This window comes from Lolium rigidum, chromosome 2 (assembly GCF_022539505.1).
Source record: "Lolium rigidum isolate FL_2022 chromosome 2, APGP_CSIRO_Lrig_0.1, whole genome shotgun sequence".
NCBI classification, from domain to species: Eukaryota; Viridiplantae; Streptophyta; class Magnoliopsida; order Poales; family Poaceae; genus Lolium; species Lolium rigidum.
Genome location: NC_061509.1, coordinates 200,017,733 through 200,039,685, shown reverse-complemented (window position 1 = coordinate 200,039,685; position 21,953 = coordinate 200,017,733). Strand labels below are relative to the sequence as shown.

The 21,953-nt window shown below is 44.3% G+C and overlaps 3 protein-coding genes across 3 annotated transcripts; all 3 read right to left on the bottom strand.

The window, feature by feature from the left end:
* Nucleotides 1–12,492: 12,492 nt before the first annotated feature.
* Nucleotides 12,493–14,172, bottom strand: LOC124687971 (transmembrane protein 50 homolog). Its single transcript, XM_047221693.1, has 4 exons — nucleotides 13,966–14,172; nucleotides 13,772–13,868; nucleotides 12,889–13,041; nucleotides 12,493–12,799 (listed from the first exon to the last, which is right to left on the bottom strand). Exons 1-4 carry the CDS (start codon nucleotides 14,105–14,107, stop codon nucleotides 12,763–12,765), a joined length of 429 nt encoding a protein of 142 aa, XP_047077649.1. The 5' UTR covers nucleotides 14,108–14,172; the 3' UTR covers nucleotides 12,493–12,762.
* A 2,928-nt stretch (nucleotides 14,173–17,100) lies between these two features.
* Nucleotides 17,101–18,433, bottom strand: LOC124687970. Its single transcript, XM_047221692.1, has 3 exons — nucleotides 18,251–18,433; nucleotides 17,624–17,692; nucleotides 17,101–17,495 (listed from the first exon to the last, which is right to left on the bottom strand). Exons 1-3 carry the CDS (start codon nucleotides 18,425–18,427, stop codon nucleotides 17,295–17,297), a joined length of 447 nt encoding a protein of 148 aa, XP_047077648.1. The 5' UTR covers nucleotides 18,428–18,433; the 3' UTR covers nucleotides 17,101–17,294.
* Nucleotides 18,434–20,264: 1,831 nt separating this feature from the next.
* Nucleotides 20,265–21,555, bottom strand: LOC124687969 (thioredoxin-like 4, chloroplastic). The gene is made up of 3 exons (XM_047221691.1): nucleotides 21,063–21,555; nucleotides 20,787–20,947; nucleotides 20,265–20,521 (listed from the first exon to the last, which is right to left on the bottom strand). Exons 1-3 carry the CDS (start codon nucleotides 21,486–21,488, stop codon nucleotides 20,503–20,505), a joined length of 606 nt encoding a protein of 201 aa, XP_047077647.1. The 5' UTR covers nucleotides 21,489–21,555; the 3' UTR covers nucleotides 20,265–20,502.
* Between the last annotated feature and the right edge of the window lie 398 nt (nucleotides 21,556–21,953).

The following is a 21,953-nucleotide window of genomic DNA, read 5'->3' as shown; positions in this document are numbered from 1 at the left end:
TTGGTGACACTGAACAAAAAGAAACCCCGACAGTAGTACAGCATAATTAGGTAGTTAGAAAAAACAAAAAAGAACAATGGCATATACATGGAATAAAAATCCTTGGAAACACAAAGTATAATGGATGTATATATATGGTGACAGTGAACAGGAAACCTGGCAGTAATTGCGGCATAATTAGGTAGTTAGGAAAAAAAAGGACAATGGCAACTACATGGAAATATAAAACCTTGGAGACACAAGAAAATCATCATATATATGGCAAAAAACATTAAACAAGAACTTCGGGAGTGCTACGATATTAAATGTTGTATCAAATTTAAAGTTCAACATAGATGATTCGGGAAAATGTGCGATATTATTATGCAGAAAGAAACACATGGTTATGCCACATGGGAACTTACATGGTGACGCTTCCGTACTGCTTTCCCTTTGACAGCAGCCTTGTTTCGTACTCCCTTCCTCCTAGCCATCAAACCGTTGCTCGCACACAAAAGAACCCACGCATGTTCATCTAAAGGCTTGCTCTCACATAAACTTATTCACTAGTGGCCAGATATAAAAAGTAGACATGGACATCAGAAACGGTCTACATCGCCAACTAATTCTACAAAACACATCACACTTATATGGTGAACACAACTACCAGATAAAATATATTAGAAATGCAGGGATATGTGATAAGGTATTGATACGTCTCCGACGTATCGATAATTTCTTATGTTCCATGCCATATTATTGATGATACCTACATGTTTTATGCACACTTTATGTCATATTCGTGCATTTTCTGGAACTAACCTATTAACAAGATGCCGAAGTGCCACTTGTTGTTTTCTGCTGTTTTTGGTTTCAGAAATCCTAGTAACGAAATATTCTCGGAATTGGACGAAATCAAGACCCGGGGTCCTATTTTGCCACGAACCTTCCGGAAGACCGAAAGGGATACGAAGTGGGGCGACGAGGCGCCGCCACCATAGGGCCGCGCAGCCAGAGGGGGCCCGCGCCGCCCTATGGTGTGGGCCCCTCGTCAGCCCTCCGACTCTGCCCTTCCGCCTACTTAAAGCCTCCGTCGCGAAACCCCTGATGCGAAAAACCACGATACGGAAAACCTTCCAGAGACGTCGCCGCCGCCAATCCCATCTCGGGGGATTCTGGAGATCTCCTCCGGCACCCTGCCGGAGAGGGGATTCATCTCCCGGAGGACTCTACACCGCCATGGTCGCCTCCGGAGTGATGAGTGAGTAGTTCACCCCTGGACTATGGGTCCATAGCAGTAGCTAGATGGTTGTCTTCTCCTCATTGTGCTTCATTGTTGGATCTTGTGAGCTGCCTAACATGATCAAGATCATCTATCCGTAATACTATATGTTGTGTTTGTCGGGATCCGATGGATAGAGAATACCATGTTATGTTAATTATCAAGTTATTGCATATGTGTTGTTTATGATCTTGCATGCTCTCCGTTATTAGTAGAGGCTCTGGCCAAGTTTATGCTAGTAACTCCAAGAGGGAGTATTTATGCTCGATAGTGGGTTCATGCCTGCATTGACACCGGGACGATGACGAGAAAGTTCTAAGGTTGTGTTGTGCTTGTTGCCACTAGGGATAAAACATTGATGCTATGTTCGAGGATGTAGTTATTGATTACATTACGCACCATACTTAATGCAATTGTCTGTTGCTTTGCAACTTAATACCGGAAGGGGTTCGGACGATAACCCGAAGGTGGACTTTTTAGGCATAGATGCAGCTTGGATGGCGGTCTATGTACTTTGTCGTAATGCCCAATTAAATCTCACTCGTACTTATCATGACATGTATGTGCATTGTTATGCTCTCTCTATTTGTCAATTGCCCGACCGTAATTTGTTCACCCAACATGCTTTTATCTTATGGGAGAGACACCTCTAGTGAACTGTGGACCCCGGTCCATTCTTTAATACTCGAAATACAAATCTGCTCGCAATACTTGTTTTACTGTTTTCTCTGCAAACAATCATCTTCCACACAATACGGTTAATCCTTTGTTACAGCAAGCCGGTGAGATTGACAACCTCACCTGTTTCGTTGGGGCAAAGTACTTTGGTTGTGTTGTGCATGTTCCACGTTGGCGCCGGAATCCCTGGTGTTGCGCCGCACTACATCCCGCCGCCATCAACCTTCAACGTGCTTCTTGGCTCCTCCTGGTTCGATAAACCTTGGTTTCTTTCTGAGGGAAAACTTGCTGTTGTGCGCATCATACCTTCCTCTTGGGGTTCCCCAACGAACGTGTGAAATACACGCCATCAAGCATATTTTCTGGCGCCGTTGTCGGGGAGATCAAGACACGCTGCAAGGGGAGTCTCCACTTCTCAATCTCTTTACTTTGTTTTTGTCTTGCTTTATTTTATTTACTACTTTGTTTGCTGCATTATATCAAAACACAAAAAAATTAGTTGCTAGCTTTACTTTATTTACTGTCTTGTTTGCTATATCGAAAACACACAAAAAATTAGTTTACTTGCATTTACTTTACCTAGTTTGTTTTATTTACTACTGCTAAAATGGCCACCCCTGAAAATACTAAGTTGTGTGACTTCACTAGCACAAATAATAATGATTTCCTATGCACACCTATTGCTCCACCTGCTACTACAGCGGAATTCTTTGAAATTAAACCTCGCTTTACTTAATCTTGTTATGCGAGAGCAATTTTCTCGGTGTTAGTTCCGATGATGCTGCTGCCCATCTCAATAATTTTGTTGAATTGTGTGAAATGCAAAAGTATAAAGATGTAGATGGTGACATTATAAAATTAAAATTGTTTCCTTTCTCATTAAGAGGAAGAGCTAAAGATTGGTTGCTATCTCTCGCCTAAGAATAGTATTGATTCCTGGACTAAATGCAAGGATGCTTTTATTGGTAGATATTATCCCCCTGCTAAAATTATATCTTTGAGGAGTAGCATAATGAATTTTAAACAATTGGATAATGAACATGTTGCTCAAGCTTGGGAAAGAATGAAATCTTTGGTTAAAAATTGCCCAACCCATGGATCGACTACTTGGATGATCATCCAAACCTTCTATGCGGGACTAAATTTTTCTTCGCGGAATTTATTGGATTCAGCTGCTGGAGGTACCTTTATGTCCATCACTCTTGGTGAAGCAACAAAGCTTCTTGATAATATGATGGTTAATTACTCTGAATGGCACACGGAAAGAGCTCCACAAGGTAAGAAGGTAAATTCCGTCGAAGAATCCTCTTCCTTGAATGATAAGGTTGATGCTATTATGTCTATGCTTGCGAATGATAGGACTAATGTTGATCCTAATAATGTTCCATTAGCTTCATTGGTTGCCCAAGAAGAACATGTTGATGTAAACTTCATTAAAAATAATAATTTCAACAACAATGCTTATTGGAACAATTCTAGTAATAACTATAGGCCATATCCTTATAATAATGGTAACGGTTATGCTAATTCTTATGGGAATTCTTACAACAATAATAGAAATACACCCCTGGACTTGAAGCTATGCTTAAAGAATTTATTAGTACACAAACTGCTTTTAACAAATCTGTTGAGGAAAAGCTCAATAAAATTGATATTCTTGCTTCTAGAGTTGATAGTCTTGCCTCTGATGTTGATCTTTTGAAATCGAAAGTTATGCCTAATAGGGATATTGAAAATAAAATTGTTACTACAGCAAATGCCATCCAAGTTAGAATTAATGAGAATATAAGATTAATGGCTGAACTGCGTGCTAGGCGGGATAGAGAAGAAAATGAAAAACTAGCTAAAGAGGAAAATGTAGCTAAAGTTTGGACTATTACCACCACTAGCAATGCTAATGATTCACATGTTGCTGCACCTCCTACTATCAATGGTAAAATAATTGGTGTTGGCAATGCTTCTACTCCTAGTGCAAAGCGCGCAAAATTACCTGAAACTGCTAAAACTGTTGAAACTGTCTGTGATAAAACTGCTGCAATTTTTTCCAACCTTGGGGATGATAATCCCATTGCTTTAAATTGTAATGATTTAGATTTTGATGATTGCCACATCTCTGAAGTTATAAAGTTCTTACAAAAACTTGCTAAGAGTCCCAATGCTAGCGACTGTAAACTTGGCTTTCACAAAACATATTACAAATGCTCTCATAAAAGCTAGAGAAGAGAAACTAAAACTTGAAACTTCTATTCCTAGAAAGCTAGAGGATGGTTGGGAGCCCATCATTAAAATGAGAGTCAAAGATTTTGATTGTTATGCTTTATGTGATCTTGGTGCAAGTATTTACGTTATGCCTAAGAAAGTCTATGATATGCTTGACTTGCCACCATTGAAAAACTCGTTATCTGGATGTTAATCTCGCCGATAATGCTAAAAAGAAACCTTTGGGGAGAGTTGATAATGTTCATATTATGGTTAACAATAACCTTGTCCCCGTTAATTTTGTTGTCTTGGATATTGAATGCAATGCATCTTGCCCCATTATATTGGGAAGACCTTTTCTTCGAACCGTTGGTGCTACTATTGATATGAAGGGAGGTAATATTAAATATCAATTTCCTCTCAAGAAAGGTATGGAACACTTCCCTAGAAAGAGAATGAAGTTACCTTATGATTCTATTATTAGAACAAATTATGATGTTGATGCTTCGTCTCTTGATGTTACTTGATATACACTTTCTGCGCCTAGCTGAAAGGCGTTAAAGAAAAGAGCTTATGGGAGACAACCCATGTTTTTACTACAGTATTTTTGTTTTATATTTGAGTCTTGGAAGTTGTTTACTACTGTAGCAACCTCTCCTTATCTTAGTTTTGAGTTTTGTTGTGCCAAGTAAAGTCTTTGATAGTAAAGTAAGTACTAGATTTGGATTACTGCGCAGTTCCGGATTTCTTTGCTGTCACGAATCTGGGTCTACCTCCCTGTAGGTAGCTCAGAAAATTAAGCCAATTTACGTGCATGATCCTCAGATATGTACGCAACTTTCATTCAATTTGAGCATTTTCATTTGAGCAAGTCTGGTGGCCTAATAAAATCCATCGTTACGGACTGTTCTGTTTTGACAGATTCTGTCTTTTATTTCGCATTGCCTCTTTTGCTATGTTGGATGAATTTCTTTGATCCATTAATGTCCAGTAGCTTTATGCAATGTCCAGAAGTGTTAAGAATGATTGTGTCACCTCTGAACATGTGAATTTTTATTGTGCACTAACCCTCTAATGAGTTGTTTCGAGTTTGGTGTGGAGGAAGTTTTCAAGGATCAAGAGAGGAGTATGATGCAATATGATCAAGGAGAGTGAAAGCTCTAAGCTTGGGGATGCCCCGGTGGTTCACCCCTGCATATTCTAAGAAGACTCAAGCGTCTAAGCTTGGGGATGCCCAAGGCATCCCCTTCTTCATCGACAACATTATCAGGTTCCTCCCCGAAACTATATTTTTATTCCGTCACATCTTATGCACTTTGCTTGGAGCGTCGGTTTGTTTTTGTTTTTGTTTTGTTTGAATAAAATGGATCCTAGCATTCACTTTATGGGAGAGAGACACGCTCCGCTGTAGCATATGGACAAGTATGTCCTTAGGCTCTACTCATAGTATTCATGGCGAAGTTTCTTCTTCGTTAAATTGTTATATGGTTGGAATTGGAAAATGCTACATGTAGTAATTCTAAAATGTCTTGGATAATTTGATACTTGGCAATTGTTGTGCTCATGTTTAAGCTCTTGCATCATATACTTTGCACCCATTAATGAAGAAACACTTAGAGCTTGCTAATTTGGTTTGCATATTTGGTTTCTCTAGAGTCTAGATAACATCTAGTATTGAGTTTTGAACAACAAGGAAGACGGTGTAGAATCTTATAATGTTTACAATATGTCTTTTATGTGAGTTTTGCTGCACCGTTCATCCTTGTGTTTGTTTCAAATAACCTTGCTAGCCTAAACCTTGTATCGAGATGGAATACTTCTCATGCATCCAAAATCCTTGAGCCAACCACTATGCCATTTGTGTCCACCATACCTACCTACTACATGGTATTTCTCCGCCATTCCAAAGTAAATTGCTTGAGTGCTACCTTTAAAATTCTATCATTCACCTTTGCAATATATAGCTCATGGGACAAATAGCTTAAAAACTATTGTGGTATTGAATATGTACTTATGCACTTTATCTCTTATTAAGTTGCTTGTTGTGCGATAACCATGTTTCGGGGACGCCATCAACTACTCTTTGTTGAATATCATGTGAGTTGCTATGCATGTCCGTCTTGTCTGAAGTAAGAGAGATCTACCACCTTAATGGTTGGAGCATGCATATTGTTAGAGAAGAACATTGGGCCGCTAACCAAAGCCATGATTCATGGTGGAAGTTTCAGTTTTGGACATATATCCTCAATCTCATATGAGAATAATAATTGTTGCCACATGCTTATGCATTAAAGAGGAGTCCATTATCTGTTGTCCATGTTGTCCCGGTATGGATGTCTAAGTTGAGAATAATCAAACGCGAGAAATCCAAAATGCGAGCTTTCTCCTTAGACCTTTGTACGAGGCGGCATGGAGGTACCCCATTGTGACACTTGGTTAAAACATGTGCATTGCAAAGATCCGGTAGTTCAAGCTAATTAGGACAAGGTGCGGGCACTATTAGTATACTATGCATGAGGCTTGCAACTTGTAAGATATAATTTACATAACTCATATGCTTTATTACTACCGTTGACAAAATTGTTTCATGTTTTCAAAATAAAAGCTCTAGCACAAATATAGCAATCGATGCTTTCCTCTTTGAAGGACCATTCTTTTTACTTTTATGTTGAGTCAGTTCACCTATCTCTCTCCACCTCAAGAAGCAAACACTTGTGTGAACTGTGCATTGATTCCTACATACTTGCATATTGTACTTGTTATATTACTCTATGTTGACAATTATCCATGAGATATACATGTTACAAGTTGAAAGCAACCGCTGAAACTTAATCTTCCTTTGTGTTGCTTCAATACCTTTACTTTGATTTATTGCTTTATGATTTAATTCTTATGCAAGACTTATTGATGCTTGTCTTGAAGTACTATTCATGAAAAGTCTTTGCTTTATGATTCACTTGTTTACTCATGTCATTACCATTGTTTTGATCGCTGCATTCATTACATATGTTTACAAATAGTATGATCAAGGTTATGATGGCATGTCACTTCAGAAATTATCTTTGTTATCGTTTTACCTGCTCGGGACGAGCAGAACTAAGCTTGGGGATGCTGATACGTCTCCGACGTATCGATAATTTCTTATGTTCCATGCCATATTATTGATGATACCTACATGTTTTACGCACACTTTATGTCATATTCGTGCATTTTCTGGAACTAACCTATTAACAAGATGCCGAAGTGCCAGTTGCTGTTTTCTGCTGTTTTTGGTTTCAGAAATCCTAATAACGAAATATTCTCGGAATTGGACGAAATCAAGACCCGTGGTCCTATTTTGCCACGAACCTTCCGGAAGACCGAAAGGGATACGAAGTGGGGCGACGAGGCGCCGCCACCATAGGGCCGCGCGGCCGGAGGGGGCCCGCGCCGCCCTATGGTGTGGGCCCCTCGTCGGTCCTCCGACTCGCCCTTCCGCCTACTTAAAGCCTCCGTCGCGAAACCCACGATGCGAAAAACCACGATACGGAAAACCTTCCGGAGACGCCGCCGCCGCCAATCCCATCTCGGGGGATTCTGGAGATCTCCTCCGGCACCTCGCCGGAGAGGGGATTCATCTCCCGGAGGACTCTACACCGCCATGGTCGCCTCCGGAGTGATGAGTGAGTAGTTCACCCCTGGACTATGGGTCCATAGCAGTAGCTAGATGGTTGTCTTCTCCTCATTGTGCTTCATTGTTGGATCTTGTGAGCTGCCTAACATGATCAAGATCATCTATCCGTAATACTCTATGTTGTGTTTGTCGGGATCCGATGGATAGAGAATACCATGTTATGTTAATTATCAAGTTATTGCATATGTGTTGTTTATGATCTTGCATGCTCTCCGTTATTAGTAGAGGCTCGGCCAAGTTTATGCTAGTAACTCCAAGAGGGATTATTTATGCTCGATAGTGGGTTCATGCCCGCATTGACACCGGGACAGATGACAGAAAGTTCTAAGGTTGTGTTGTGTTGTTGCCACTAGGGATAAAACATTGATGCTATGTCCGAGGATGTAGTTATTGATTACATTACGCACCATACTTAATGCAATTGTCTCGTTGCTTTGCAACTTAATACCGGAAGGGGTTCGGACGATAACTCGAAGGTGGACTTTTTAGGCATAGATGCAGTTGGATGGCGGTATATGTACTTTGTCGTAATGCCCAATTAAATCTCACCGTACTTATCATGACATGTATGTGCATTGTTATGCTCTCTCTATTTGTCAATTGCCCGACTGTAATTTGTTCACCCAACATGCTTTTATCTTATGGGAGAGACACCTCTAGTGAACTGTGGACCCCGGTCCATTCTTTAATACTGAAATACAAATCTGCTGCAATACTTGTTTTACTTGTTTTCTCTCGCAAACAATCATCTTCCACACAATACGGTTAATCCTTTGTTACGGCAAGCCGGTGAGATTGACAACCTCACTCGTTTCGTTGGGGCAAAGTACTTTGGTTGTGTTGTGCGGGTTCCACGTTGGCGCCGGAATCCCTGGTGTTGCGCCGCACTACATCCCGCCGCCATCAACCTTCAACGTGCTTCTTGGCTCCTCCTGGTTCGATAAACCTTGGTTTATTTCTGAGAGAAAACTTGCTGCTGTGCGCATCATACCTTCCTCTTAGGGTTCCCCAACGAACGTGTGAAATACATGCCATCAGGTATCGCAAGAAAAAACAAGATCCCTACATACACTTCTACTCTATAGAACATGAAGAAGCTCCCAAAAAGAAAATCCATCCATTGCAGGGCAGGCCATCTAGAAAACCTAATACAAAATGCCACATCAGGGGCATGAACTTCAGCAAATCAGTACAAAAAAATTACAGCTAGTCCACCACAAAAGCTATAAAAAATGATGGAAACAAACAACAACATGTAGGTATGCAACAGATCTGACTATTCTAGGCATGTAGGTTGCATCCGAAAAAGAAAACCCCTACCACTCTCCCCGAAGAAACTACCACAGGTCAAAACAACTTCCAAAAGCCAAAAAAACGACCGCGCGGGAGGCATCAAAACTTCACAAAAAACGGAACCTACAACTGAACTACCAGCAGCACATACAACTTGACCACCTTGCTGCGCGCACGCTGAAGGAGACAACCAGTGTATACTAAGCTGGGGACGATTTCGCCGACCCGCGTGCGGAGAAGCAACGGGGGATGACGGGCCGAAACCCTCGACGTCCACAACAGGTACGCGCCGGGGACGCGCCTTCCCTCCGCCGCACCTTTCCTATCCAATCGGGCTGGACAACACGAACCCGAGGCTAGCGGGGGGAACAAAATCATCAAAACTTGATGTTGGTCCATGGCATAAATAAGAAGGTAAATTCCAAAACCATGCAGCAGAGTCAACTGAAAACCATGGCTCGGATCATCCAAGCATCAGGAAAAATGTCACGAGTTTGCCTAAACCTCCATATGCCTACATACACGAGCAATATCCGGGAGCGAGACGAACAAGTATGAAGGGGCGGAATCATAAACCTAGGACGAAAAATTACGGGGTATACCCAATTTCATCTACGGCTACGCATCGGAGGCATCCAGATCTACCGACAACCATCATAAATCCAAGGTGGAACCAACGAATTGGGCACCCATCGCGTGATTTGGAGGCGCCATACCTCAGGTCGGAGCTGACACCCGCACCAACCCGAGGCGAGGGGGTGAGATGGAGGCCGGAGAGAGAGGTGAGGGGGAGGTCGCGCACGATTCCGTCCGCGCCTACGGCCGTCCACCGGACTCGTCGCCGGAGAGTGGAAGAGAGGCGTGGCTCGGTGCGATGCGGTGCAGAGAGAGAGAGCGAGAGGAATGGGTAACAAAACGTACACGGGGAGAAGCGCGGAGACTCACCACCTTGAGCGCGGCGACGGATCTACCGGTCGCCGCCGAAGAATCGAAGAAGAAACGGCGAGGAATCGAGCTCCGCCACGAATCGCCTCCGCGTCGCCGGAGATAGAGGAGAGAGAAAGAGCGAAGAACTGTGAGCGGTTCGGACGAAAAAACAAAGCAGAAATGGCACGGTTCCCGAAATTCAAACGCCACTCACTTACAGGTGGAGCCCACCATCCGACCAGGTCCCAGATATGCGGTGTCAAAACCTTGGCCCGCCCACCACGAGGCCCACCACCCACACGCGGCCCCCTTAGATGGCGATGCGCGAATCGCGACGCATCCGTCGCACGGGAGACGCGCTCGTGCGGCGCTTGCCTGTATCATTTCCCAACAATGAAATCAACGTCTTGCAGTGCTCGCATGTCTTTTCCAAGCTTGTTGAGGGTCATGCTCCCCCGGTATACTATGAGGTCAATGGACGCCACTATAACAATTGTGAAGAGGATCTCAAGCCCGAAGCTGCCAAAAGAAGTGTAGTTTGCCAAGGAGCAAGAAGCTGCCAGAAAGGACGCGCCTTGCCACCCTGTTTTTATTACGATTCGTCTAGCGAGCATTTGTTATCTTCCAGCAGAGCTTTCATGATCATGGAGAATGAGCAGAAACATCCAGTTCCTAAGGTCAAGTTGCAGCAGCCATATCACCGACAGGGTCCTCTTGCAGAGCTTGATGGTCAGGTGCCGGCATCGTGAGCTTCCTTCCTAGCTATGTGCCCGGAGATTCGAGACTCACGTGTGCACCAAGAGCTGCAGGACGATCTGGTCGACCACTCATGGGCTCGCAAGGGTGCAGCAAGAGCTGGTGCACCATGATTTGTTGTGTTTGTTGTATTGTTGTCATATTGTATTTGTTGAACTATTTCCTCTGTTGAAATAATGCCAAAGCTCGGCGAACAATATCATAATTTTTTTATATTTTGTGTTGTATTCTAAAATTATGCCGAAAATTGAACGAAAACTGGCATATTTTTTGCTGAATTTGCCTGGCCTGGGGAGCGGCTCCATGGGTTCGCCACTGGAAAACTAGGCCTTCATCCAAAAATTACATCCATCCGGCGCTAGTTAGCCCCGGATTTCGGCATGTGTAGCAACTATGTTCCTTTCCTGAGATACTACGTGTGGACCACGCATTCCTGAAGATTACTCAAGTTTAAGATTGAAACATTCTGTGACAGGATAGAAAAAGTATTAGCTTAAATACGTGTAGTAACGACTTGCAAAATATAACTTCACATTTGAACATGCCGAGGTGGACGTGTCGATGGAGGTCGTTAGGTTGTTGAACTGAACATACACCCTTTTTATCTCTGCTGTACGTAAGATGGATTACTATATTTTACACATGTACTCCTCCCTTTCCATAATTCTTATTGTGATTGTAGTTTAAATTTGATCTAAAACCACAATAAGAATTCTAGAACGGAGTGAGTAAAAGCATTAACAGGTACTCCCTTAGATCGGATTTAATCGACGCAGAGGTAGTACAAGCGCCAGGAAGATATACACCACATGTACTTCAAAATGACACAACGCGGTTTTTCTCACTTGATTTAAAATCTTCAAGTGAAAGAAGAATGTGAAGTATAAAGTTGATCTAACGCCATCCCTCAAAACAGGTTGCCGTAAAGCCACACTGAAGAGACCCCGCAAGGAAAAAAAAAAAAAAAAGGGGCACACTGAAGAGAAATCATCTCCTAGATGAGTCAATTCCAAGACCTGAAATTTTTGTGGTGGGCAAAGGGCAGGCCTCAATTGAAAATGACCGTCTTGATTAAGTAGTCAACAGTCAAAAACCGACAGACATAGTTGACTGGAGACCGAAATCCACCGGAAGTGTCACGATCTTAGCTTTGGTTCTTCTCCAATGAAACACACTCACTTCATGGACCACGCTACAAAAATAACACACGCGGCATGACTTTAACAGGATATTATTCCCTGTCTCCCAGGACATGAAAAGAAAATCGTCCCTACTTCACATACTAGTTGTGCCTGCTAGTTCCCTACTGGTCAAACACTCAATCAGCATAATAGCTTCAGAATCTTCACTAAGCCTGTAGATACGACAACTGGAGTGCACTTGCGTAAAGGAAACTGTGGCCGGGTTAGATAAACCAGGGTTTTCAGCAATCTTAAAAGCTGAAGGATAAAGATGCACCGTTCCAACTAGAGACACGACCATTGGCATTTAGGTTGGAGATAACACGAATGAGGTGTTATTAGGGCTGCAAAAGCAGGATATGCCATATCCTGCAAATCACGACGATTAGCACAAACTATACTACAGGAAACCAATCCGTATGTACCTAAATTGTGCTATTCGGAAACCCAATCCGCCCCGCATAGTCCGCCGCTTGCAGCCCTGGGTGTTATAATTAACAACCTACTTGCCACACCTCCCAATCTTCTACGGGAATACAGCTCCCAAATATTAAAACTTAATTGATGTTTTTCAAAATTCAGATAAAAAGGGGGATAGAATTAACTTTACTGCTATTATCAACTACCAAAGGTACTCTAACTAAAAATAGTACCGTTGAAATTAATTTCATTGTATTTACAGATATACCAAGATCTGGGCAAAACAGTTATCCAAGATATAGTTCTTTCTGCATATTCCACCAAGAAGCTTGTATCCAGCTCACCTCTACAGACCGGTCTTTCTTGCTGTTAAGTCAATCTTCAGAATGACAAGTCCAGTAGATCAACCCACTGCAAGGTATATCACCAATATAACATGAGGCAGAGAAAGAGCCTGAGGGAGAGAGTAATAACTGAACCACATATACTTAGAGAGGTACCTTATTAACACGAATACGGTTTGTAGAACACCAGCAATGCCGGTCCATGTAGATGGGCCTGCATTTGTAAGAGCATCTTGGACCAAAAAACCAACAGCCGCAGCCAATGAAACAAAAGACACCACATATGAAATGAAAAGCCACAGTTTCAACCTGCAAATACACATAATTTAAATTTCATTGTGATACAGTAGGTTGTGAATGACAGTCAAAAGTAATAGTGGTTTATGTCAGAACTGCAACTCCCAGTTTCCTTGGCACAACGATTGGGAGTAACAGCTAGATGGTCCCCTCATAAAAATATCAGGTAGAGTCATGGATGATTCCCAAATAAAAGTATAACGTAGATGGTTGAGTGAATCCTATCTTCCAAAGGCATTCCCTCTAGGTCGTCCCGGGACGGTTTCCGTGGTTGTTTCTGACACAAGAACAGCGCTATAAGATTTTGCTATGGACGATTGCTCGTTGTTTCCTAATTAACTTAGAGTAAAATCACGAATTTACAGGAGAGGAATTCTCTATCGTTTTCTATTACCTCCACCTTTAGCATCTATTTCTTTCAGTTCCAAAACCAAGTAAGAGACATGTACATCCGTTTCTCTTCTCCTCATAAACAAATGAACATGAGCATTGCTGTGTCCTTGAATTTAAATCACGAGTGTCAACTAACAATATTTGTTCTATCCACGATCCACCAAACCATACATATACCTTTGCAAGTTATAAGATGCACCAAGCAACTTTACTATGCTATATAGAAATAGCGAATAAAATGTGTGGGGCAAGTAATTGATCCTAACTATAGCCCTAATAGGCACTAATTCTACCGGATTAAACTGCTAAAACAGAACAAAACTTCAAACCAAGTTGAACATGCGCTCACCTCCACTCGGAGTCGTCGTAGGGTGAGTAGTAATTGTCATTGATGTCCTCCCTCTTGACGCAATTGAACATGAGCGCGGCCAACGATGCGAAGAGCCCTAAATAAACATTCAGACCCAAAACCACAGACCGGTTTAAACCCACTAGATTTCAGGGAATAGAGATTGTAGGGAACGACAGGGGGGAGGGTTTTACCGGGGAGGTAGTGGAGGAAAGGGACGGCGGCGGCGCTGCAGACGACGGCGTCGACCCAGAACCACCAGGCCGCGCCGAAGACGGCGCCGGAAACACCAGGACCTACGGCTGCCCAGACCGCTGGGAAGTTGTTGTGATCCATCGCGCCGCACGCTGACCTCCTCCTCCACGTCGCCGCCTCCGACGTCGGGAAGGGGAACGGGGAACTGGACGTTTTTTTTTGGTTCGTCCTTCTAATTGCTTTTTCTTCGAATGGTATCCTTAAGAGCATCTCCAGTCGCGTCCCCCAAACCGTCCCCCAAAGGGATTTGGGGCGCGCCGAACAAAAAAAGCGTTCCAGCCGCGTCCCCTAAAGCCCTTTTTTGTCCGGCGCGCCCCCATTCGGTGTCCGGCGTCCCGAGCCCGTCCCCGTCCCACAGGGGACGCACCGGGCACGCCGGACACAACGAAATGAGAGGCGAGGAGGCGCGGGGCCGACCCGTCAGCGGCTCGGACGCTCAACCGCCACATACGTAGCGACGGTGCGGTTGACGGGAAGCGGAACCGTCGCATTGGCAAGCGCGTCGACGACGCGCCAACCCCGCCGGAATGGAGCGCCGACTCCTCGGAAGAGCAACCGCTGCTCTCTTCGACTTCGCGCCGCCGTTCATCCGCGCTCAATAAGACCCGTACGTACGCCGTACGCACGCCACCATTCATCCAAGCCTTCATCCGACACCTCCGGCGACGATGAGCTACATCTCCCGGCTCCCGTCCGACACCTCCAGGCGAGGGAAAGCCCGCCGGGCCGGCGCCATTGGTGGGAGAGAGCCGGGACGCCGAGCGGCGGCGACGATTCCCCGCCGCCGGTTGACGGCGAGGAGGAATGGCTGGGCTGGGAGGAGGAGGAAGAAGAGAGCGAGGCCGCGGCGGCGGCGGTGGCCCGTGCGAAGGCGAAGGCGGCCAAGGCGAAGGCTTCCAAGGCGAAGGCCGCCAAGGCCAAGGCCAAGGCCAAGGCCAAGGCCAAGGCCAAGGCGAAGGCGAAGGCCAAGGCGCAGCCGACGAGCACCGGCGACGACGACGCGTCGAGCGCCGACACCGCCTCTTCGGAAGAGGTGACGAGCAGGAAGCGCCACCGCGATGACGACGACGAGGCGGGGCCATCAGCGAAGAAGAAGAAGTAGATAGTTTATATGTATTTAATTATATTTTTTCGAAGTTTTATATATAATTTGTTTATGTTCAACCGATTTGAATATTATTAAATAGTTTCTTTCTAGCTAAAAAAAATACTTTTAATGTTTGGGGCGGCGTTTGGGGGACGCGGCTGGGGAGCGACGTCCCCCAAACGCGGCACGAACGAAACACGTCCCCCAAACGCTCGATCCGGCGCGGTTTGGGGGACGGTTTGGGGGACGCGGCTGGAGATGCTCTAAGTTTTGGGGATTGCACATTTGCCACACTTTTTCTTGCAATTTGTATATTTACCACACCATGTGTCACTCAAATGTGGTGGTCATGCATCAAATGTGCAATTTTTGAACTAAAGTGTGGCAAGTATGAATTTGTTTTTCCAAAAATACTTGAGAAGGTATAAGGGGCGAAGCTCCACGTAAGGCAAGGTAGGTCGGCGGCCCTACCTTGATTTTTGGTGAATACATTTAAATGCATATATTTTTCTAAATAATTTGAGTGGTTGTAAATCGAAAACGAACTCCGTATGAGAAAGTTATGCATGTTTTAGTGAACACCACGCCAAACCGACTTCGAACGAAAAATAGGAGTAGGTGCAAAACTTGACTCGTTTTCTAGGTTCAATGTGAATAAAATTGCTTGTATTACAGAGACTTATCATACTCCTTCAGTCCCACCAAAGTTATCTGAGATTTGTCAAAATTTAGATGTATCTATATGGATATTTGTCAACATTTAGATGTATATATATGTTTTTAGTGTCTAGATACATCCGAATTTGGATAAATCTCAGACAACTATGGTGGGACGGAGGGAGTATATCTTATTATATAATACAAGATAACCTAAATCTATTCACGATTCATGCGTGGAGAATTGGAGAATTTAATATTTTTTTTGAAAGGCAATTCCAACAACATTATCACCTCTGAGTTAGCGTTACTTTTAAGTTTTAACTGTGGTGACGACAACAATTGAAAAGGATTTCTCGGTGACAAAGATCATCAACACCGAGGTGGGCATCGAGTGAGGGATATCCAAAAATCTTGATCGACAAAATTATAGAAAATGTTCATAAAAAGGGCAAAGCCTTGCCATTGTGGTGAAATTATTGATATCTTTCTAGGTTCTGTTTATAACCAAATATATTTCTATATTTATAACCAAATATATTTCTATATTAAGATCTCAAGGTTATTTTAATCTTTGCGTTACTTTTTTACGGTTCGTCCTACGTCAAACTATTTTCGTCCTGCTATACGTATTTGGCAAAATTTAACTGCAATTTTTAATCTTTGTGTTATTTTTTTACGGTTCGTCCTACGTCAAATTATTTTTGTCCTTCACCACTGAAGGTATACGTATTTGGCAAAATTTAACTGTAATTTTTAATCTTTGCATTATTTTTTTACGGTTCGTCCTACGTCAAATTATTTTCGTCCTTCACCACTGAAGGTATATGTATTTGGCAAAATTTAACTGTAAATTTTAATCTTCATGTTATTTTTTACGGTTCGTTCTACGTCAAACTATTTTCGTCCTTCACCACCGAAGGTATACGTATTTGCAAAATTTAACTGTAACTAGCTCATTTTAAACTCCTGTGGAACTGAATCAAAGGTGCCCAAAAAGAATACGGAAATTCCATGTGATAAGTGCATCCAAGCCATGGACTCGTGTCACCACTGTGCCAGTTTGCAATGGCCGCATCGCACGCTTTGCACTCGTGGCAACTCGCAATGAACAGATAAATAATCGACAAAGGAGATACTTGGACTATGGGTGCGCACATGATTACTCTACTTCCCAATCTCAGTTGCCTGAGTTTGCTCGTCTCTGGGTTATGCTCATGCTACTATTAACAACAGATCTCAGGATTCTACAGAAAGTACCTCGGAATGGCATGGCTTTTTATACAGTAGCAACCATCCTACCGGAAACAAAGCTAGCCAAATGAAGAAATGACAAGCAAATGGGTCGTTTCACCAATTCTATGACAGTGGAACACCGAAATTCCAACAATGCCGAGACATAAAGCATACACGCACTGTCCAAACTCATGAAGATACCAACGCGTAGCCCTTTTTACCTCAAAAAGACAGTGACAACCCTCCTGGTTTACATAAACCAAACACAACAGCTGCAACAGCGCAACACTACTTGCTAGGTGCATTTGATTTCAAAGTCCTGCTATCACCCTTAAGTTGCGCATTCTGGAGACCCTCCAAAATCGCTCCCACCGTGCGATCTCCCTTCTCTAGCACTTGCTCCAGGGCCTCCACCTTCTCCAGCAGCTGTTGCGCCTTCGCCTTCGCGCAGCTCAGCAGCTTATCTGAGGTCTTCAACGCTGTGCACAACTAGGGTTTGAGGTACAGAGAATGGGGAACAGAGTTGTTAGTTTTCAACTTTTCATTCAGACATGAATTGCAGTAGATAACCACTGGCTATGGCGCATGGGAAACGACAGAGAAGGCGAGATCCATACCTTCAGCATCAAGGAGGGCCATGAAGGGTCATTCTCCTGTAATGACTTCATCAAATTGTCATAGTCTTCCTGATTAATGATGAACACGCAAATCGGTCACATTTCTGAGTTGAGCCGATATAGCGAGGAATGACAGTAACAGAGTAGCACAACACATTTCAATGATGAACAAAACAGGCTTTTATGGCCTGTTTGTGGGCCCTTCATTTCTGTTGCTAAACACTCAACTCGGTGATTAGCAAACAACAAACATGAGCAAGCACATCAACAATTCAGCAATCTGTAATGCTGGCCACAATGGATGAAGACGTGAAATAGCCTAAAACAGCAAATGAAATATGAACTTAACTTTAGTAAGATCAGGCCACCTTAATCAATCCCTGCATCTATTTACTTTAGTATGAAATATGAAATACGGGTGTGGACCTTTTTGTGTTATCCTATATCAATACACGGTAGCAGGATCCTTCACGGAGAACAATTGAGTAGCTCATGGAGACTCAGGGAAACAAATCAATGGCTAGATGCAATATTCCAAGAGTGATTCGAAGGCGCAAGAAACAACATGACGGGTGAATCAACAGATGCGTACGAAATTAGGAACGAGGAGACGAAGGGTACCCTCACCTCGAAGAGCCGTTGGAGGTGGGACGGGTCGGCCTCCTCCACCTGCTGCACTGCCAACGGGGATGAGGGTACAGATGCGTCTCCGCCCCCGCCGTCGAGGTGGTCGTCGGCTCCGTCGACGGCGAGGTCGCTGAGGAGATCGCTGACGGTGAGCAACGGGCCTCCGACTCCCCGCATCTCTCCTTGCTCTCTCTCGGAACCAGTACTGAGATGCGGGCTCATCTGGGTTGGTAGTCCCAGTCATAACTTTGGACCTAAATGGGCCTTATCTGGACAACTGCGAGACCAGTTTGCAAAGTGGCCCAGCTCTGGCACACATTAAACAAAAACAGTTCAAAAAATAGAATAGTCTAAATCACCCTAAAAATATATTTTAAAAATATGGCAGGGAGTAAATTGGATATTTATGCCTTGGTCCCCAGTTAAATAATTCAAAAAAAATCTGACTGGGAAGTGTCTCTATGATCTTCACTTCTTATTACTCTCTTTGTTTGCTAGGGGCGGATAAGGTCTCTTCTATTTTGTTGTTCTATTTTTCCAACATAAAGGAAAGTCGCTTATTTCACCTATACAAACGAAAGTTCAGTTTTCTATATTCCGGAGCATATCACAACCATACCTAACAAGACTAAATTTAAAACGTGTTAAAATCCGTTAGAGCTTGTTTGTCACCCTTCCTCTCATTACATTTGATGGCAATGGAATAAAAATAGCTTCAAAAAATTGAATAAAAGAACGCTAAATAACTAATGGGTGCTTGCATGTCCTTTATTCTTTCTCTCTCCTCCCACCTTTCTTCTTGAGAGTCTCGCATCTAAACTTAACACCCCTCCCCTTCCCACCCGGTGGTGGCGGCGCCTAGAGTGGGATGGGAGGGGAGCCTGGGTCTCCCCTACACAACGTACTGGTAGGATTAGATATAGGTTTCCTTTTGCCTCAGTAGCTTTTGGCCTAGTGTCATTACCTAGAAGTTGCCCTTTGTCATGTGTCGATAGCGACATGGAGTTGTCAACATGTCTCCCTGATTTATCTCCATGGAGGAGGGAGCAGGAGAGTAGCAGATATATCGAAAACTTCATACATAAGTTTGGGGGGTTCCTATTTCTAGCGATTTTGAGATTCCCATCCTTCTTGGTTGTCTCGGTGGCAGTGTGGAAGAGGAGATGGTATGTGTTCTCGATCAGCCATGATCTGGAGACCGAGAGGGAGATGATGAAGTTGCAGCTTCGTTCTGGAGTTCATCCCTAGCAGTGCTAGCCCGATTTTATTCGTAAAGGCGCTGGCTCTTCTGGCCCATAGGACGCCACTCCAAAACCTAACTCCGCATGTTCTTTAGTTCATTGTTGACTAGTGTCAAAGTCTGCTCAACCACCATGCTTACTGGCCGATTCATAGGCATTTATGCTTCAAGGCAGCTCCCACAACCTGCTCTATTCAAAGTGGTGTGGCCCCCGGCCATGGTGCGGGAAACGGCGATCTAAAGATTCGATGCCACTACGGTGGAGAAGGACCCAAGCATGCTCTATCTTTTTATTCTACTCCCTCTGATCGCTTTTAATTGAGTAAATTAAAAGGGATCGGAAGGAGTAGTTTCTTTTGTAAATTCAGAGTGCTACAATGTAATTTATTTCTTCTGATGTTCTCTATGTAATGTGTAAACCCACCGCTCATTAATGCAATATCTAGGCCCTTGGTATGAAAGGCCTTCCATCGTTAAAGAAATGAAAAACACTGATGTTGTCACATATGAAATTTCAAACCGAAAAATCATGTTTAGTTGCCACAAGGATTTATGAAATAAAAATATGTTCATAATAATGACTGGTTAGGGACAATGATTTACTTAACATATCATACCCATTCTCTGAAATTCCCGATTGAAACGAGGGCTCCAAATCCATGACAACCAAAAAACCCTTTAGGTATGAAATTTCGATTGAATTTCACGATTCTGGCTTGAAATGATGGCTGCCAAACAAGCCCTTAGACACTTGTGGTGTATGTAGGCGCACAGTGGCACATAGATGTGAGATGACCATCCCACCATTCTCAATTAATTTCTCATGGATCTCTTTGTAGTACAGACCAATTTCAATGATACGCGCTCTGCTTTATTACAATCAATTCCAATCCTCCCTATTAGAATACACGCTCATTTAGTTTCTGCAGAGATGGGCAGCTTAACTCAGGCGAAAGAGCATCAGACCGGTCTAGCTAGCTCTTGAGTCTTATGTATGTAGCTGTAGTGGAAATCACTCTTGCGACTCCGACCTGCAAAAGGGGAATGGCAACATAGATCAGCCCGAATAGAGAGAGGCCTGCAGATAGACTGGTGCAGATAATATACTGATTAACTAGTTAAATTGCTCTGGCAATTGCCACTACATGGGAGCAAATTATTTCATTGTTTGCAACTAGGTGACTGTTAGTAGTTCTTGATCAGTTCAGTAGCTCCAAACAAGATAATGGATTCGTGTGATCTTCGGCAGCTCCGAATAAATAGATAATGAGTCTGTGTGACGTGACGATGGCTTACTCAGGTGAGGTGTACTTGGCAATGGTGGCGATGATCCTCTCCTTGTCCCTCGTCGCGAACGACTCCACCAGGACCCCGTCCTTGTAGAAATGGAACAGTGGCACCACCTTGATGCGCAGCCGGTCTGCCACCTCCGACTGCTCGTCGTACTCGTCGATAACCTGCACGCGTATGTAGTTTTGTATATGCAAATCAGTACAGATTCATTGTGCTAATCAAGAAGCACGGCTGGGCGCAGCAATGGCGCGCCGCGCGCGTGTTGCTGGGTTCACGTACGTTGTGCTTGAGGAAGACGACGGGGGAGTCGTCGTCGACGGAGCCCTTGCAGAGCTTCATGAAGCCCTGCTCGATGTACTTGCAGCTGCCGCACGAGGGCCGGAAGAAGTCCACCACCACCAGCGCGCCCGTCGCCTTGGACCGCTCCAGGAAGCGGGTGAACTCCTCGTCCGTCTTGAACTCCGTCACGCACTCCACCGGGCAGAACTCGTCGTCCTCCTCCACGGGCGGCAGGCCGAGCAGCGAGCCGTTCGTGCTGCCGCGCTCCTCCTCACCTTCGCTGCTGCCTTCCGCCGACACGGAGGTGCGGATCTGGCGGCGGCGTAATGGGGTTCTGGGGAAGGGGAGGGTGGTGCCGGGCGGAAGGGAGCGGCCGGAGGTGGTGGTGGGGAGAAGGGAGGGGAGGGGGAGGAAGGAGGTGATCATGGCTGCATTGTGGTTGTGCCTCGAGGTGTTGTGGATATTGCGTGGAAATTCTTTTGTTTTCTTGAAATTGTTTTGGTGCTTGAGAGAGAAGGAAGAAGATTTACATTTGTGGCTGAGATGAGATTGGTTGGTGAGTGTGAGTATGCGCAAGTCTGATATTTTCGGTTGTCTTTTTTCAAGGAAAGTTTGTCATACAATTATTGATGATGTATAATACTGTATCTTTTTCATGAATACAAAATTCTAAGTACGTCCCTGAGGGAACGCTCCCGAGACGCTCTCCTCCCCACCTAACCCTAACCCCTCCTCCCACTCCCCTCGCCCCGCCGCCGCCGATGGTCGCCGCCGGGCCTAGCCCGCGCGGTTGACGGCGGCGGCGAGGCCCCCCTCTTCGTGGTCGGCTGGCGGAGGCTGTGACGCCCCGGAACCGGTATCCTGAGGATCCCAGCGAACCCGCCGAAATCC

What these genes read in the sequence shown, in the direction of transcription:
- LOC124687969 (XM_047221691.1), bottom strand. Translation starts at nt 21,488, where the DNA reads ATGATCACCTCCTTCCTCCCCCTCCCCTCCCTTCTCCCCACCACCACC. An exon ending in TCGTCTTCCTCAAGCACAAC is followed by an intron (nt 20,948 to 21,062) that starts GTACGTGAACCC and finishes ATACGCGTGCAG; the next exon opens with GTTATCGACGAGTACGACGA.
- LOC124687970 (XM_047221692.1), bottom strand. Translation starts at nt 18,427, where the DNA reads ATGCGGGGAGTCGGAGGCCCGTTGCTCACCGTCAGCGATCTCCTCAGC. An exon ending in ACCTCCAACGGCTCTTCGAG is followed by an intron (nt 17,693 to 18,250) that starts GTGAGGGTACCC and finishes ATCATTAATCAG; the next exon opens with GAAGACTATGACAATTTGAT. An exon ending in GGCCCTCCTTGATGCTGAAG is followed by an intron (nt 17,496 to 17,623) that starts GTATGGATCTCG and finishes CTCAAACCCTAG; the next exon opens with TTGTGCACAGCGTTGAAGAC.
- LOC124687971 (XM_047221693.1), bottom strand. Translation starts at nt 14,107, where the DNA reads ATGGATCACAACAACTTCCCAGCGGTCTGGGCAGCCGTAGGTCCTGGT. An exon ending in TACGACGACTCCGAGTGGAG is followed by an intron (nt 13,042 to 13,771) that starts GTGAGCGCATGT and finishes GTGTATTTGCAG; the next exon opens with GTTGAAACTGTGGCTTTTCA. An exon ending in ACCGTATTCGTGTTAATAAG is followed by an intron (nt 12,800 to 12,888) that starts GTACCTCTCTAA and finishes TATACCTTGCAG; the next exon opens with TGGGTTGATCTACTGGACTT.